Source organism: Somniosus microcephalus, chromosome 1 (genome assembly GCF_052327205.1).
Source record: "Somniosus microcephalus isolate GS21.2 chromosome 1, FLI_Smic_1.0, whole genome shotgun sequence".
Lineage (NCBI taxonomy): Eukaryota > Metazoa > Chordata > Chondrichthyes > Squaliformes > Somniosidae > Somniosus > Somniosus microcephalus.
In genome coordinates this window covers 390,229,165-390,245,695 of record NC_140987.1, presented here as the reverse complement: position 1 = coordinate 390,245,695, position 16,531 = coordinate 390,229,165, and the positions used below count along the sequence as shown (strand labels likewise).

Below are 16,531 nucleotides of genomic sequence, written 5' to 3'. Positions count from 1 at the left end.
CCAAGTCAGGATGGTGTGTGACTTGGAGGGGTACTTGAAGGTGGTGGTTTACCCATGTGCCTGCTGCCCTTGTCCTTCTAGGTGGCAGAGGTCGCGGGTCTGGGAGGTGCTGTTGAAGAAGCCTTGGCAAGTTGCTATAGTGCATCTTATAGATGGTACACACTGCAGCCATGGTGCGCCAGTGGTGGAGGGACTGAATGTTTAAGGTGGTGGACAGGGTGCTGATCAAGGGTCTGCTTTGTCCTGGATGGTGTTGAGCTTCTTGAGTGTTGTTGGTGCTGCACTCATCCAGGCAAGTGCAGAGTATTCCATCCATCAATAACAAGGGGGCATAGATTCAGGGTAAGGGGCAGGAGATTTAGAGGGGATTTGAGGAGGAACTTTTTCACCCAGAGGGTGGTTGGAATGTGGAACTCAATGCCTGAAAGGGTGGTAGAGGCAGGAACCCTCACAACATTCAAGAAGCATTTGGATGAGCAGTTGAAATGCCATTGCATACAAGGCTATGGACCAAATGCTGGAAAATGGGATTAGACTGGACAGGGATGGATGGGCGGCGCGGACACGATGGGCCGAAGGGCCTCTTTCTGTGCTGTAAAACTCTATGACTCTATGACCCCTGACTTGTGCCTTGTAGGTGGTGGAAAGGCTTTGTGCAGTCAGGAGGTGAGTTACTCATCACAGAACACCCAGACTTTAAGTTTCTTGTCAAGGGTGACCCCCAGGATATTGATGGTGGGGGATTCAACAATGGTAATGTCATTGAATGTCAAGGGGAGGTGTTTAGACTGTTGTTGGAAATGGGCATTGCCTGGCACTTTTGTGGCATGGATGTTACTTGACACTTATCAGCCCAAGCCAGAATGCTGTCCAAGTATGGCTACATGCGGGCACAGACTGCTTCATTATCAGAGGAGTTCCGAAGGGAACTGAACATTGTGTAATCATCAGCAAACATCCCCACTTCTGACCTTATGATGGAGGGTAGGTCATTGATGAAGCAGCTGAAGATGGTTGGGCCCAGCACACTACCCTGAGGAACTCCTGCAGCGATGTCCTGGGGCTGAGATGATTGGCCTCCAACAAATACAACAATCAAACTTTGTGCTAGGTATGACTTCAGCCAGTGGATAGTTGCCCCCAATTCCCATTGAATTCAATTTGACTTGGCCTCCTTGATGCCATATTCAATCAAAGGCTGCCTTGATTTCAAGGGCAGCCACTCTCACCTCACCTCTGGCATTCAGCTCTTTTGTCCATGTTTGGACCAAGGCTGTAATGAGGTCTGGAGCCGAGTGGTCATAAGAAACATAAGAAATGGGAGCAGGAATAGGCCACTTGGCCCCTCAAGCCTGCTCCGCCATTCAGTAAGATCATGGCTGATCTTGGGCTCAAAGCCACTTCCCCGCCTGCTCCCCATAACATTTCACTCCCTTATCTTGCAAAAATTTGTCTATCTCCACCTTAAATGTATTTAATGACCCAGCCTCCACAGCTCCCTGGGACAGAGAATTCCACAGATTTACGATCCTCTGAGAGAAGAAATTACTCCTCATCTCAGTTCTAAAAGGGCGATCCTTTATTCTAAAACTGTGCCCCCACGTTCTAGATTTCCCCACGAGGCGAAACATCCTCTCTGCCCCTTCAGTATCTTATATGTTTCAATAAGATCATCTCTCATTCTTCTAAATTCCAATGAGTATAGGCCCAGCCTGCTCAACCTTTCCTCATAAGTCAACCCTCTCATCTCTGGAATTAACCTAGTGAATCGTCTCTGAACTGCCTCCAATACAAGTATATCCTTCCTTAAATAAGGAGACCAAAACTACGCAGTACTCAAGGTGTGGTCTCACCAATACCCTGCACAGTTGTAGCAGGACTTCCCTGCTTTTATACTCCAACCCTTTTGAAGAAAAGGCCAACATTCCATTTGCCTTTTTGATTAGTTGCTGTACCTGCGTGCTAACTTTTTGTGTTTCATGCACAAGGACCCCCAGGTCCCTCTGAACTGTAGCATTTTGTAATCTCCATTTAAATAATAATTTGCTTTTTTATTTTTCCTGCCAAAGTGTATAACCTCGCACTTTCCCACATTATACTCCATCTGCCAAATGTTTGCCCACTCACTTAGCCTGTCTATATCCCTTTACATCCTCTGCACAACTTGCTTTCCCACCCATCTTTGTATTATCCGCAAACTTGGCTACATTACACTTGGTCCCTTCATCCAAGTCATTAATGTAGATTGTAAATAGTTGAGGCCCCAGCACCGATCCCTATGGCACCCCACTAGTTACCGTTTGCCAACCGGAAAATGACCCATTTATCCCGACTCTCTGCTTTCTGTTAGTTAGCCAATTCTCTATGCATGCTGATATATTACCCCCAATTCCGTGAGCTCTTATGCAATAACTTTTTATGTGGCACCTTATCGAATGCCTTCTGGATATCCAAATACACCACATCCACTGGTTCACCTTTGTCCACCCTGCTCGTTACCTCCTCAAAGAACTCCAGCAAATTTGTTAAACATGATTTCCCTTTCATAAAATCATGCTGACTCTGCTTGACTGCATTATGATTTTCCAAATGCCCTGCTACTGCTTCCTTAATGAAGGGCTCCATCATTTTCTCAATGACAAGATGTTAGGCTAACTGGTCTATAGTTTCCTGCTATCTGTCTCCCTCCTTTCTTAAATAGTGGTGTTACATTTGCGGTTTTTTAATCCGCTGGGACCTCTCAAAAGTCCAGGGAATTTTGGTATATTGCAACCAATACATCCACTATCTCTGCAGCCACTTCTTTTAAGACCCTGGCATGCAGGCCGTCTGGTCCAGGGGACTTGTCATCTTTTAGTCCCATTATTTTACCAAGTATTTTTTCCTTAGTGATAGTGATTGTCTTTAGTTCCCCCCTCCCTGTGGCCCCTTGATTATCCATTATTGGGATGTTGTTAGTGTTATAAATCTCATCATCAAGAAACTACTTATGAAATAACGCTGGACGGCCAGCTGGTGGTGCCGTCCAAGGAGTATAAATACTCGGGCGTGGGCTCCAGCTTTTCAGGGACATTTTGTAAGACAAGGAGCTAGTGAAATACAACTAGACTTCCATGTTCTGAAACAAGTTGATTGAAGCCTTGCTTTATGCTCAAACCAAGTGCGTAGTGAGTTTTATTACGTCAGTTAGTGTCTTCTGCCATGAAGAGAGATACAGAATATTTGTTCAGAGTCTCTGCCATTTCCCCATTACCCATTATTAATTCCCCAGTCTCATTTTCTAAGGGACCAACATTTACTTTAGCTACCCTCTTCCTTTTTATATACCTGTAGAAGCTCTTACTATCTGTTTTAATGTTTCTTGCCAGTTTACTCTCATAATTCATCTTCTCTCTCTTTATTTTTTTTTAGTCATCCTTTGCTGGTTTTTAAAAATTTCCCAATCCTCTGGTCTCCTGTCAATCTTGGCAACATTGTATGCCTTCGTTTTCAATTTGATACCATCCTTTACTTCCTTAGTTAGCCACAGATAGTGCTCCCTTCTCTTAAAATCTTTCTTTCTCACTGGAATATATTTTTGTTGAGAGTTATGAAACATCTCCTTAAATGTCCGCCATTGCATTTCAACTGTCTTACCCTTTAATTTATTTTTCCAGTCCACTTTAGCCAGTTCTGCCCTCATGCCACTGTGATTGCCTTTGTTTAAGATCAGGACACTGGCTTGAGATACAACTTTCTCCCCCTCCAACTGAATTTGAAATTCAACCATGCTATGATCACTCTTTCCTGGAGGATCCTTTACTATGAGATCATTTATTAATTCTGTCTCATTACATAATACCAGATCCAAGATAGCCTGCTCCCTGGTTGGCTCCATTACATACTGTTCTAGGAAACCATCCCGGATGCACTCTATGAACTCCTCCTCAAGGCTACCATGGCCAATTTGATTTGTCCAATCAATATGGAGATTAAAATCACCCATGATTATTACTGTACCTTTTTTACAGGCCTCCATTATTTGTTGATTTATACTCTGTCCAACAGTATTGCGGGTGTTTGGCGGCCTGTAGACTACATCCACCAGAGACTTTTTCCCTTTATTACTTTTTATCTCCACCCAAACCGATTCTACATCTTGATCTTCTGAGCCAATATCACTTCTCACCACTGCACTGATCCCATCCTTTACCAACAAAGCCACCCCACCTCCATTCCCTTTCTGTCTATCCTTCCAAATTGTCAAATACCCTGGAATATTCAGTCCCCAGCCCTGATCACCTTGCAACCACGTCTCTGTAATGACGATCAGATCGTACCCATTTGTATCTGTTTGTGCCATCAACTCATCTATCTTGTTACGAATGCTGCATACATTCAGATATAGAGCTTTTAACTTTATCTTTTTACCATTTCTCCTTGTTTTGGCTCCATTTTCTGTTACACTCTTATTTTTAAACATTCTGTCCCTTCTTGTCACACTCTGGTTATTATATCCCCCATCTCTATCCTGCTCTATTGCTTTCTCATTTCTCATTGACTTCTTAAATTCCTGCTCACCTGGATCCTCCCCCCCCCCACTATTTAGTTTAAAGCCCTCTCTACAACCCTAGTTATTCGATTCACCAGGACTCTTGCCCCAGCATGGTTCAAGTGAAGCCCGTCAAATCAAAACCCATTTCTCCCACACCAGCCTTTGAGCCACTCGTTCATTTCTCTGATCTTATTTACCCTATGCAAATTCGCTTGTGGCTCAGGTAGTAATCTAGATATTATTACCTTTGTGGTTCTGCTTTTTAATTTAGCCCCTAGCTGCTCATACTCTCTCAGCAGAACCTCTTTCTTTGTTCTACCTATGTCATTGGTGCCTATGTGGACCATGACAACTGGATCCTCCCCCTCCCATTCCAAGTTTCTCTGCAGCCCAGAGGAGATGTCCTTAACCCTGGCAGGCAACACAGCCTTCGGGAGTCATGCTCTCGGCTGCAGAGAACAGTGTCTATCCCCCTAACTATACTATTCCCTATCACTACAACATTTCTTTTTACTCCCCCCACTTGAATGGCTCCCTGTACCACGGTGCTGCAGTCAGATTGCTCATCCTTCTTGCATTCCCTGGCCTCTACACAGCCTCCATTGTGTTGTGTGGCACTACACTGTGCTAAATGGGATAGATTCAGAACAGATCTAGCAGCTCAAAACTGGGCATCCATAAGGTGCTGTGGACCATCAGCAGCAGCAGAATTGTATTCCACCACAATCTGTAACTATAGCTAAGGCATGAAGAGAAAGATAAACATTCTAAATACTATGTGAGGAATAAGGAAAGGAAGTTTAAAAAAATGTAAATATCATTTTAGGATCAATAGAATATGCACTTTAAACTCATCAATATAGACATAAGGAGAACGGTGATATCTCAAGGGGTTGAAAGTAAAGTTGTGGTTTATTAACCTGGAAATGTGTTACTGCCATGAAATCTATCAAGGGTGCATTATTCCGTACTATTGAATCTTAGGGATTTCCTTTTTGCCAGGAGAAGGGTTGCTGGCAAGCAGTGCTGGAAAGTAGTTTCTGTTAGCTGGATCAGATAATTTCACAGTGATGTATGATTTCTTTAAATGTAAAGGCTGTGTAAGAGAATATTTTTGTTCTAAGTACTTCCCTTTTCTTATAGAAGAATGTTATACTCTTCCAGATATTTGTTCCACGTCAACTTTCTTGCTGGCATGGTAATCCTCAGGTACGGTCACCTTTCCTTTGCCGCTCCAGTAACATCACTTACGCGAAAGCAATTTCACTTCAATTAAGACTAGAGAGCACTCCAAAGCGGATTTACCCTGGAAAACCTAGGATTGTACGGGAACACTCCCCATTAGTTATGTCATCAAATGGTCTGGCAGGAAGGGAAGCCCCGTTGGAGTGTCTCCAAGTCGCTGGTTAAATTGAAACCTTAAAAAAATCTCGAAGACATATCTGGTTTACAGTACATTTTTTTCTAGAATTTTCTTCAGTAAAATTAAACGGTACAATATCATTGATTTAACAAAGCAGAGTAGTTGCACTGTTTCATTTAACTGCGATATAGTTTATATTGCAGTATCTTAATTGACATAGTTATCAAATGTAATTAAACAAAAGGTATACCATATCACTACAATATTGTAGAGGAAGAAAAGCTGTGTGTTTTGTAATCGGCGCGACTCCACTGTTTGTGTGTAAAGTTAAAGAAAAAACTTTAACTTCCACTGGTTTGTAATAATAGCTTAGTTTAAAAATGTTAGTTGGAAATAACACCCCATGTCTTATTGGGAGCTTAGGTATTACGGTTGAAATTAAGGCAGATGGGAACGACGGTTTGAAAGGAAATTACAACATATTTAAAGAAAAGAGGAATCGAAACAAGTGAGTAATATTTATTTTGAAAACGTTACATCGAGTTATACAGCGAATAAAGTAGGAAATCTAGTGACAAGATAATTGAGAGTTGCAACAAATTCTCAAAACGAGGTTATCACAAACAAATTAATGCAACATTTTTTATAATGCGTTTCCTAAAATTAAATAAAGATGAGACCATACTTAAAGTGAATGGCTGTGTGAATTGTATACGGGACGAACAAAGCCCAGCCAACTGCAAGCATTGTAGCATTCAAATACTGTTAGTGTGTACTATTTTTTATGGTCCATTATTTATACTTAATGTAATACACAATGTAACACCTGAATTAAAATGTTAACTTTGCTGACCCAGATTGCTCAGCTAAACGTGTGAAAAACTAGCTTTTTTACAGTTTACTAAACACCATTGGTATTCACCCAGCACTATAGAGTGCCTACAGCGAACTGCAGATCTTTTAAGATATCACAGACCATTCCTTGGGTATTGGAATTATGTATGTTATACTAGTTAGTGATTACAAATACTATAGTGTCTTTATATTTGAACTAAATGCATATAAATATTTGAATATGTTTCATTGCGGATGTGAGGCTTTGTAGTTGTTCAAAGTAAAAACAATGTCAACTATAATACATAGTAGGGGCGACGGAACCTATGTACAAAATTGCCAATATTACAGTGAGCTTTGTGGTCAAAAGTAAGACCGATTGTAAACCCAAACATATGGAGTGGCGTTTAATTGTGAGGTACATTAAAACGAATTATATTTAAACGAAATAAAAACAGAAAATGCTGGAAATACTCAGCTGGTCAGGCAGCATCTGTCGAGAGAGAAACAGAGTTAATGTTCCTCTCTCAATAGATGCTGCCTGACCTGTTTTTATTTCAGATTTCCAGCATCCGCAGTATTTTGCTTTTATATTTAAACGAAAATGAGTGCCTCATTCGTAATAAGTAAGAGTTGACAGGTCTGATTGGAGGTTGCAATGGATGCAGGTGACGATTGTATTGGCATGAAGACGAGCAATGTGATCCCGGGAATGGAAACATTCATTCACACGCGCCGCTTGAAATTGATTATCTGGCCGGCCAGGCCCCGCCCACTTCCTGACGTCACGGGCTCCGGCGGCTCTCGCGCTGTTGCTCGTTTTAAAATTAACTTGGAGGCAGAGCACGCTCACGCGAGAGAGAGAGAGCACGCGGGGGAAGGAGAGCGCGCTGCCCCGGCACCTCACCTCACCTCAGCTCAGCGCGCCGTCAGCCGGCCGGACCAGAGATCAGGCTTAGCGCGGCCATGGCTCTGCCCGATAACGCCAGCTCCATCATGGCCAGGGAGGAGACGCCTTTCCCTGAGATCATAGAGCTAAACGTCGGCGGTCAGGTGTACATCACCCGCTACTCCACCCTGCTCAGCGTGCCCGACTCCCTCCTAGCGCAGATGTTCGGGCGGAAAAACGGGCTGGGGCTGGCGAGGGACGGCAAGGGACGGTACTTCATCGACCGCGACGGCTTTCTCTTCCGCTACATTCTGGATTACATGCGGGACCAGCAACTGGTGCTGCCGGACCACTTCCCCGAGAGGAGTCGGCTGCAGAGGGAGGCCGAGTACTTCGCGCTCCCCGAACTGGTCAAAACGCTGAGCCCCAAACTAAGCAAACAGAACTCCATCAACGACGACGCCTGCCCCAGCGACACCGAGGATGGCTCGCCCAACACGGACGCGATCCGCAGCATCATCTCTGCCACAGCGGCTGCCCCCGGCACCAGCAGCGACAGGAGAGCGGGCTTCATCACCATCGGCTACCGGGGATCCTACACGCTGGGCAGGGACAGCCAGACAGATGCCAAGTTCAGAAGAGTAGCCAGGATCATGGTGTGTGGCAAAACGGCGCTGGCCAAGGAGGTGTTCGGGGAGACCCTGAACGAGAGCAGGGACCCCGACCGGCCCCCCGAACGGTACACGTCGCGGTACTACCTGAAGTTTACTTTCCTGGAGCAGGCGTTTGACAGGTTGGCAGAGGCTGGCTTCCACATGGTGTCCTGTAACTCCACGGGGACCTGCGCCTTCGCTCATGATCAGACCGATGACAAGATATGGACCAGCTACACCGAATATGTTTTCTACCGTGAGTGACCTGTGCATCACAAACCTCTGCCCGCTGTTCCCCAAATGATTAGACCTAAACCCGATCCACCATCCCTAGAACCGACCCTCAGTGTTCCTCCAGCTTTAAAACTCCATGTGCCATTGCTGCCTCACCTAGTTTACCACGCTCTCCAATTCATTTGGATGGATGAACTTTTTAAATGTCTGTTACCTTTTTATTTGAAAGACATGTTGTTGTTTATTAAATTGGTATATTAATTTTTAAACGAGCACAAAGTTTTGTTGTGTATGCGTGTGTTTGGATGTGGTGCACATTGAGTGTTGGCACATCTCCCGGTGCCTTCAGCAGCTTAGTAGTGGCGTTTACGCAAAAATAATCTTTTAAAAAGGAAATAATACCTGTGGTCAGTTACAGAGAAACTGATGCGAAAGCGAACAATGGTGGTATAAAAACACAACTAATTTTTGTATATTTCAGTTGGAGTTAGTGAACTTTCATTATTTTATGAACAGCAAACTGCGTATGTGCTTCTTTCTAAGAATGTTTAAAGGGCAGATTAATCCGAGAGAATGGGGGCAGTGTTTCTATTCACATCAACGCAAGGATGCAAAATAATGAACTTGAAAAAGATTTGCCATTTTTGACAATGCGGTGTACTGAGTTCTACGATATACGGTTTGTATCCTACAATAAATGTTTGCCAAATAACGCGTAGCCTTTAAAGAAGATAAACAAATGCAAATTTCATAGTGAAATTATTGTTGTAAAATTTGGGATAAAACTGCATGGGTTTCTGCCAAGACATTTGTGCAGAGATTTCCAAATAAACCTTGATGTTTCTTATGATATGCGTATGTGATACTGTTTAAAAATAAAGCTATTTTGTGACTAGAACAAATGCCAGTCTTGACAGTTTAATTTGCATCTTTACTTAAATATCGATTATTTTTTGTTACACGAATTTATAATCTATTGAAATAGAATTTTTACTGCAATCAAATAATATCCAGTATAAGATGTATTTGCAAGGTTTAAGAGCAGGTTGGTAATCACTGTTTATTGACAGAGAACATTGTGCTGGACCTGACGATATATCCCTAGTAAGGAACTGAGTTCATAGATGGTTAGTAAAAGCAGGTGTACAACGTTTACATAAAAAAAAAGCAGGCATGTTTCCATGATCTGATGGTTCATTAAGGAAATTTTAAATACAGTATCAATTCTAGATCAGTTTAAATTTGGTTTTATATTTACGCTACTTTCATATAACTTTTGTGCCTATGAGTTTAAAAATCCTGATGAACAGTCATTAATATCCAGTCATTGCATTTGCAGCTGTGAGGCACCTTATACTCCAGTAGAGAGGAGTTGATCTTTGACTATTTTCAAGAAAAGCACTCACTGGAGCTTCTTAAATAAATGCTTATTTTTTAAGTTCTCTCTAAAACAAATCTTCACATTGAGAATATTCTTACTTGCAGACAATTTCAGTTTTATCTCTTCAGAGAATAAATTCTATTGAGACTTTTTAATTACAAAGGGAACTTTTGTAGTTTCATTTACAAAGGTTTCTAGTGGAAATTTAAATGGGTGTTCCATCTTTTGGTGTGGGTTGTAGCTCTCAGACCCCGCTCCACCATCCCCCCACCCCCGTAACCTCGACTCTCAGGCTTGAATTTAAAAGAAATTGAATGGAATTACATTTCTTTACTTTTTCTGCATACTTATATCTTCTGATAGTCTGAGAGAACCTTTCCAACCTATCTTACTCTCTGGATCACATGGAGTAGCAAAAAAAACAGTGCAAATGCTAGAAATCTGAAATTAAAATTAAAATCTCCAAATACATTGCATGTCTATCAACACCTAGAAAGGGAAAAGATGTGTTAGAGGTCAGAATCTTTCAGTGTATTTGCAGTAATATTGTGAAAGTGGCTTGTGGCTTCACTGTTCTTGTGCATTAAAGAATTTACAACACAGAAAGAGGTCATTTGACCCATTATGCCCGTGTGGGGCTAGCTCTTTAACTGACACTGCTGTAATCCCTTTTCCCTGAAATTTCCGATTCCCTTCAAAATTATCTTTATCGTGACTGCCTCAATGTGATAAAGTATTCCGTGTTGTAATAACCTTAGAAAAAAATCTAACTTTCCCTTTCTTCAATAGGACAGTTTGTATGAAGCTTAGAAATATGCACAGAGTTACAGCCACAAACTGTAACCAGCAAGACTGTTTACAATGGGTGGAATAGTAATAATGAGGCTATGCAGTTGAATGAGGTGCTAGTAGATACCAGTTCAAGTGTGTGTGGCCTTTTTCGTGTGCCATTCCATACTTTTATACCTCTTATAAATTGGAGGTTATATGGAATATTGAAAATATAGAAGGGTGTGCTTTGAGAGCGGAGTGGCCTGGGAAGCAGGAATCACCAGTGAGAATTTTATTTTAATAAAACATTGCTACATTGGCATGGATTCAGTCTGTGCTTCATCTGTTATTAATGAAATAAATCTTTTGAAGAGGGAGTCTTGCTGTCAGTACTGCCTTTTGAAATGAAACATTATAAAGAATTATGATTAACTTTCTGCCTTTTCCTATTTTAAAATGTTTTAATAGTAAATGCCAGTTACGCTGTTGATGGCCAGCTTGTAGATGTTGCTGAGCCTGACAACGTAATGGTGTTTAATTAATGTTAGAGAAATCCTCTTTAACCCAAGTTGTTTCCACAGCTGTGCCATTTCAACTATAGGACAATCAATCTGGCTCACACGCTGAGGCTTAGTAAAACCTCTTGCGCAAGAAGCTGTTGTGGCACTTCTATATTCTGTATCAATGCAGAAAGTCTGCACTGAATAACAGTAGTAGACTTAATACACTGTTCCTGTTGCCTATGAAGTTCTAACCACCACCCCCCGCAACCATATCATTGTCTAGAACTCTGTTCCTAGTAAAAAAAAAAATGAAATTAACCCATGTCACCTGCTAATACATGGTTCTTATTGCATACAGTAGGTCACGGGTGAGGTTCTGAGCTTTAGGAGCACATATTTGACAGGCCTTCTTGGCGATATATTTTCGTGAGATATCTGTCCTTGTCGGTTTGCCTTTGTAAAATAAAACACTTGTCCATACCACTAGCTTACAGTTTACCAAATATATAAAAGAAAAAGAAAAGCAAAACAAATGGATGTTAACATTAATCCCATTGCAATATTCAAAATTGGCACTGTTCCTGATAATTCCTTTTTGAATTAATTTGAAAAATGTTTCAGGAGTGATTGCTAATATGCTTTTGGCTCTGGTATTTGTAACCTATGTTCTAATCATACCTCAATTTTTATTCGACCACAGGCGGATTTGTTGCAACGTAACACTAAAACCCATTTTTAACTATTACAAGCATATATGGAAGTAATCAGATGTAACATCCTTCCATCAATCAATTTCCAAGCTGTTTAATTTAAAGAGGAAATTTGGTAAAACAGCAACATTTCAGTGGTCCACCGTATATTACTTACTGTATTGTGAAGTTTCTAGGTAGCAACATTTTACTTGAGAGATGCCAGCCCTGCCTTTTCACACAGTGCATTCTAGGTAGGGTGACATCCTAGTGGCTGCTTATAATTTTTTAAATCATTTTGAGCTACAGTTTGAGTAGAATTTTGGTCCACAAATAAAACATTTTAAAAATATGAGCACAACATATTCCAACAGTTAATTAATATTATGCATTTTCCTTCACATTGTAAATGTGTTTTAAATTTTTACAAATTACAAAAATTGAGCTTAATCCCACGAAAATACTTCAGTCATAGAAACATAGGAGATAGAAGCAGGAGTAGGCCATTCGGCCCCTCGAGCCTGCTCCGCCATTCAATGAGATCATGGTTGATCATCCAAATTCAGTACCCTGTCCCTGCCTTCTCCCCATATCCCTTGATCCCTTTAGCCTTAAGAAATATATCTAACTCCTTCTTGAATATATTTAATGAATTGGCCTCAACTGCCTTCTGTGGTAGAGAATTCCACAGAGTCCTTAAATATTTGAGAAAGTTAATCTCAAGTATCAGTTTCCAGTTCTTTTTAATGATTTGGTGTAATTATTTATCTTTTAGAGACATCAATCGATCATTTTTGCATCAGTGTCCGGAATTAAAATCATCAGACTGGAGCCTGTAATCTAATATCTCATTTGGTTTTAAATTGGGTGATGGATGTATTTTCAATCTGATGTCCTTGTGTCACCCAACTCCAAAACACTGCCTGTTTATACCAGGTGCAACTTTTGGAGCTAGCCGTTTGGTAAAAATATGGCATCTCCCTCTCCAGCTATTTCCTCCCTACTTCACATCCCCTCACAGGAGTTTGTCCCTGACTTACCTTAGCCAGTCCACAGGACCAGATAAAGAAACCTGGCAGTAGATTTTTGAGCCCTGGTGAAAATCAGTTCAACAGCTTGTAATTTTCCTGGGTCATAATTAGAAAAAGCTCCTAGTGCAGCTTAAGCCTGTCATAATGTACATGTACCTCTGCCAGTGTTAGTGGATGGGAGGGTAATGGCAGATGGGCACAGTCCTCGTGCTGAAACACCAGCTTGCTGACATCCCTTAATTGCACCTCTAATATTTTACAATTGTAAAAATATCTTTGGTCACAACTTCCTTTATTCTACAATTCCCAATGTGCAAAGGTAAACTAATATAACACCAAATTTTATGTAATTAATATTTCAGCAATTAAATGGACTTGGATGTTGATTTTTAGAATTGAATAGAGAAAATGCAGTATTCAAATTTCTATTTACTAGCTTCTCCAATGGCCATGGTACATTCTCTACTTGCTTTTATTTTGTACATGGTTTACTTTATAAGTCAATGGTCAGTGTAAAAGTACATACAAAGCTAAAGATTACCTATTCTATGATGGTCACCTTGGCCAAAGTCCACTGCAGGAGAGGAAGGAATATAATCTCTCAGCCACAATGTTACAAGTTGAATTCAACAACAACAACAACAGCTTGTATTTATACAGCGCCTTTAATGTATCAAAAATACCCCAAGATGCTTCACAGAAGTGTAATTAGATAAAAATGGAAGCAGAGCCAAAGAAAGAGATCTGCGGAGGGGTGATGAAAAGCTTGGTCAAATAAGTTGGTTTTAAGGAGAGCCTTAAAGGAGGAGAGAGAAGCGGAGAGGTTTAGGGACAGAAGTCTAGAGCATAAGGCCTAGATGGCCGAAGGCACGGCCGCCAATGGAGGGAAGAAGGGAGTGGAGGATGCATAAGAAGCCAGAGACTGACGGTTCTCTGAGGGTTGTAGGGCCGGAGGAGGTAACAGATACAGGGTGGGCAAGGCAATGAAGGGGTTTAAATGAGGATGAAATTGGAGACATTTGGGGACCGAGAGCCAATGTAAGTCAGCAAGTACAGGGGTGATGGGTGAGTGGAACTTGGTGTAGAATACGATACAGGAAGCAAAGTTTTTGATAACCTGAAATTTATGGAATGTGGCGGATGGGAGGCTGATCAGAAGAGCATTGGAATCGTCAATTCTGGAGGTGACAAAAGCATAGATGAGGGTTTCATCAGCAGGTGGACCAGGAGAGGGGCAGAGGCAAGCATGTTACAGAGGTGCAAGTAGGCGGTCTTTATGATGGAGAGGATATTAGGTCTGAAACTCAGCTTGGGGTCAGATAGAACGTCAATGTTGCAAACAGTCTGGTTCAACCTAAGACGGTGGTCGGCAAGTGGGCTGGAAGCAGTCTGACAATACAGAGGCAGTGGAGGGGTCAAAAGAGGTGGTGGAGAAGTAGAGATGGGGGTCATCAGCGTACAGTTAGAACTGACTGGATCTTCGATTCATGTCACCAAGGACAGTATGTGGATGAGGAAGAGGGGGGGGGCAAGGATAGATTCTTGGGGACTCCAGAGATAACTGCAAGGTGGGAAAACAAGCCATTGCTGGAGATGCGCTGGCTATGATTAGATACGTAAGAGTGAAACCAAGTGAGGGCAATCGCACAAAGCTGGACAGCGGAGGAAAGACATCGAGGGAGGATGGTGTGGTCGACTGTGTCAAAGGTTGCAAATAGGACGGGGAGGGGTAATGCACCATGGTCACAGTCACTGAGGACTGTGACATTGATTAGGGCCATTTCAGTGCTGTGGCAGGGTCAGAAACCTGATTGGAAAGATTCATACATGGAGTTGCAGGAAAGATGGGCATGGATGTGGGAGGCAACATGTTTAAGGACTTTGGAGAGGAAAGGGAGGTTAGAGGTGGGGTGGTAGTTTGCAAGGACAGAGGTGTCAAGGGTGGGTTTTTTGAGTTGTTTGGTGATGGCGGTTTTGAAAGGAGGGTTATTAATCCCTGAGGAGAGAGAGTCAATCACAATGTCAGCTAGCATGAGAACCAGGAAGGGAAGTTGGGTGGTCAGAAATTTAGTGGGAATGGCATCAAAGGAACAGGAAGTAAGCTCAGAGAGGAAATAAGGGGAGATAGGAGAAATGAGAGAAAGGCACATGCTCAGGGCTAGGGTGGGGCATGGGGAGACTTGCTAATAGTTTGACTTGATGGGAAGGAAAAGGCAGTTGAATGGATGGTCTTAATCTTAGTGACAAGGAAACCACAAGCTCCTTACACTTGTTGGAGGTGAGGGTGTAGGAGGCAGGAGAGAGGGGATTAATGAGATGGTTGGTTATGGAGCAAAGAAGCTGGGGATTATCTTTGCTTTCCAGGATGATCCTGGAATAGTGAGCAATTTGGAAGAGGAGAGTGAGGCCTGATAGTGCTTGATGTGGTCCATCCAGATCTGGTAATGGATGGCTAGATCAGTTGTGCACTAAATACGCTCAAGTCTGTGCCCCTTGTTCTCGGAGCGAAGGTGGGGCCCATATCAGGGGGAATGGCCAGCATGGGAGAGAGTAAAAGAAGTATCGTGGCAAATGGAGGGCCAAAGGCTAGATGGTTGGGAGTTGGAAATTACAGTTGTAAGTGACTTGGGGGAGAGTTTTTTACAGGATTGGATGCAGAAGGAAGTAGGGTTAGAAGAGGGTAGGGGAACGTGGATGGTGAGAGCCAAGAAAGTGGTTAGAAATGGCCTTGTCTGTGAGGCCATAGAAATAGAGAAATATGACATAAATATAGATTTATTCATTGTAGTTCCAATTTTTCCCCTCTCCTCAAGGTACCAACTCTTTGTGGGGTACCCAGATGCTGACAAACCTCCAATACCTTGTGCAAGTAGTCATTGGTCATGTATGAGCCTAAACAGTATCAACAGACTATTTAGCCAAGTGGGAGGTGCCACAACACGGTCAAACATATCCTCTCCCAGCATTCACATATGTGCACTTTCCAGAAGAGACCCCGAGATAACAATCAATAGTAGGAACTGTGACTTTTTTTTCCCCCTTGCTAACTCAGGAATGCAGAGGTCAATTATGCCACTCATACTGCTAGCCTAATTGAGTTCACCCAACTCAAGACAGACCAGAGATGGAACCTGGTACTGTATGGCTCAATATCACATCAAGGGTCAGTTGAACTAAGCAGGGCACTCTAACTGAGCTTGGTACTTTGAGGTAGGGTTGGAAAAAAAATCAGAATTAACATTTACCTATAAATTTATCAGGGGAGCAGATCATTTTAAAAAGATGTCACCTAACTATTAGATAGAGTTGAATTCTATTTATGCATGAGGTTGGGCAACATTGCCCCATAATATACTTTGTCCCAATCTGCAGTATTCAATGAAACAAACAGTTTCTGCCAAATTTTAGATATCAACATGAGAAGTTTATTGAATTTAAAGTGACTTTATTTTCTTTCTGTGCTATTTAGTCTGGACTGTAAATCACGATACCATTATCTTGTTTGTTCAGGTTTGAGCCAAATGAGTATAACTTTTATTTATATATATGCAAGGCAAACATTGAATGATGGCAAAGACTTTCTTACCATCTGTAATTGATGTCCACAGTTGTTTCCCTGTGCTTTAATAAAATGTTAATTAAACACATT

At 41.9% G+C, this 16,531-nt stretch overlaps 1 protein-coding gene across 2 annotated transcripts in view; it reads left to right on the top strand.

Annotated features, from left to right (window-relative positions):
* Positions 1-7,541: 7,541 nt before the first annotated feature.
* The window catches only part of LOC147125085 (uncharacterized), a 95,859-nt gene continuing 86,869 nt past the window's right edge, over positions 7,542-16,531 (top strand). For both annotated transcript variants that reach the window (XM_085997172.1, XM_085997162.1), the window contains exon 1: positions 7,542-8,529. In XM_085997172.1, the coding sequence (XP_085853298.1) occupies positions 7,698-8,529 (832 nt within the window). In that variant the 5' untranslated portion in view covers positions 7,542-7,697. The remainder of the gene's footprint in view (positions 8,530-16,531) is intronic.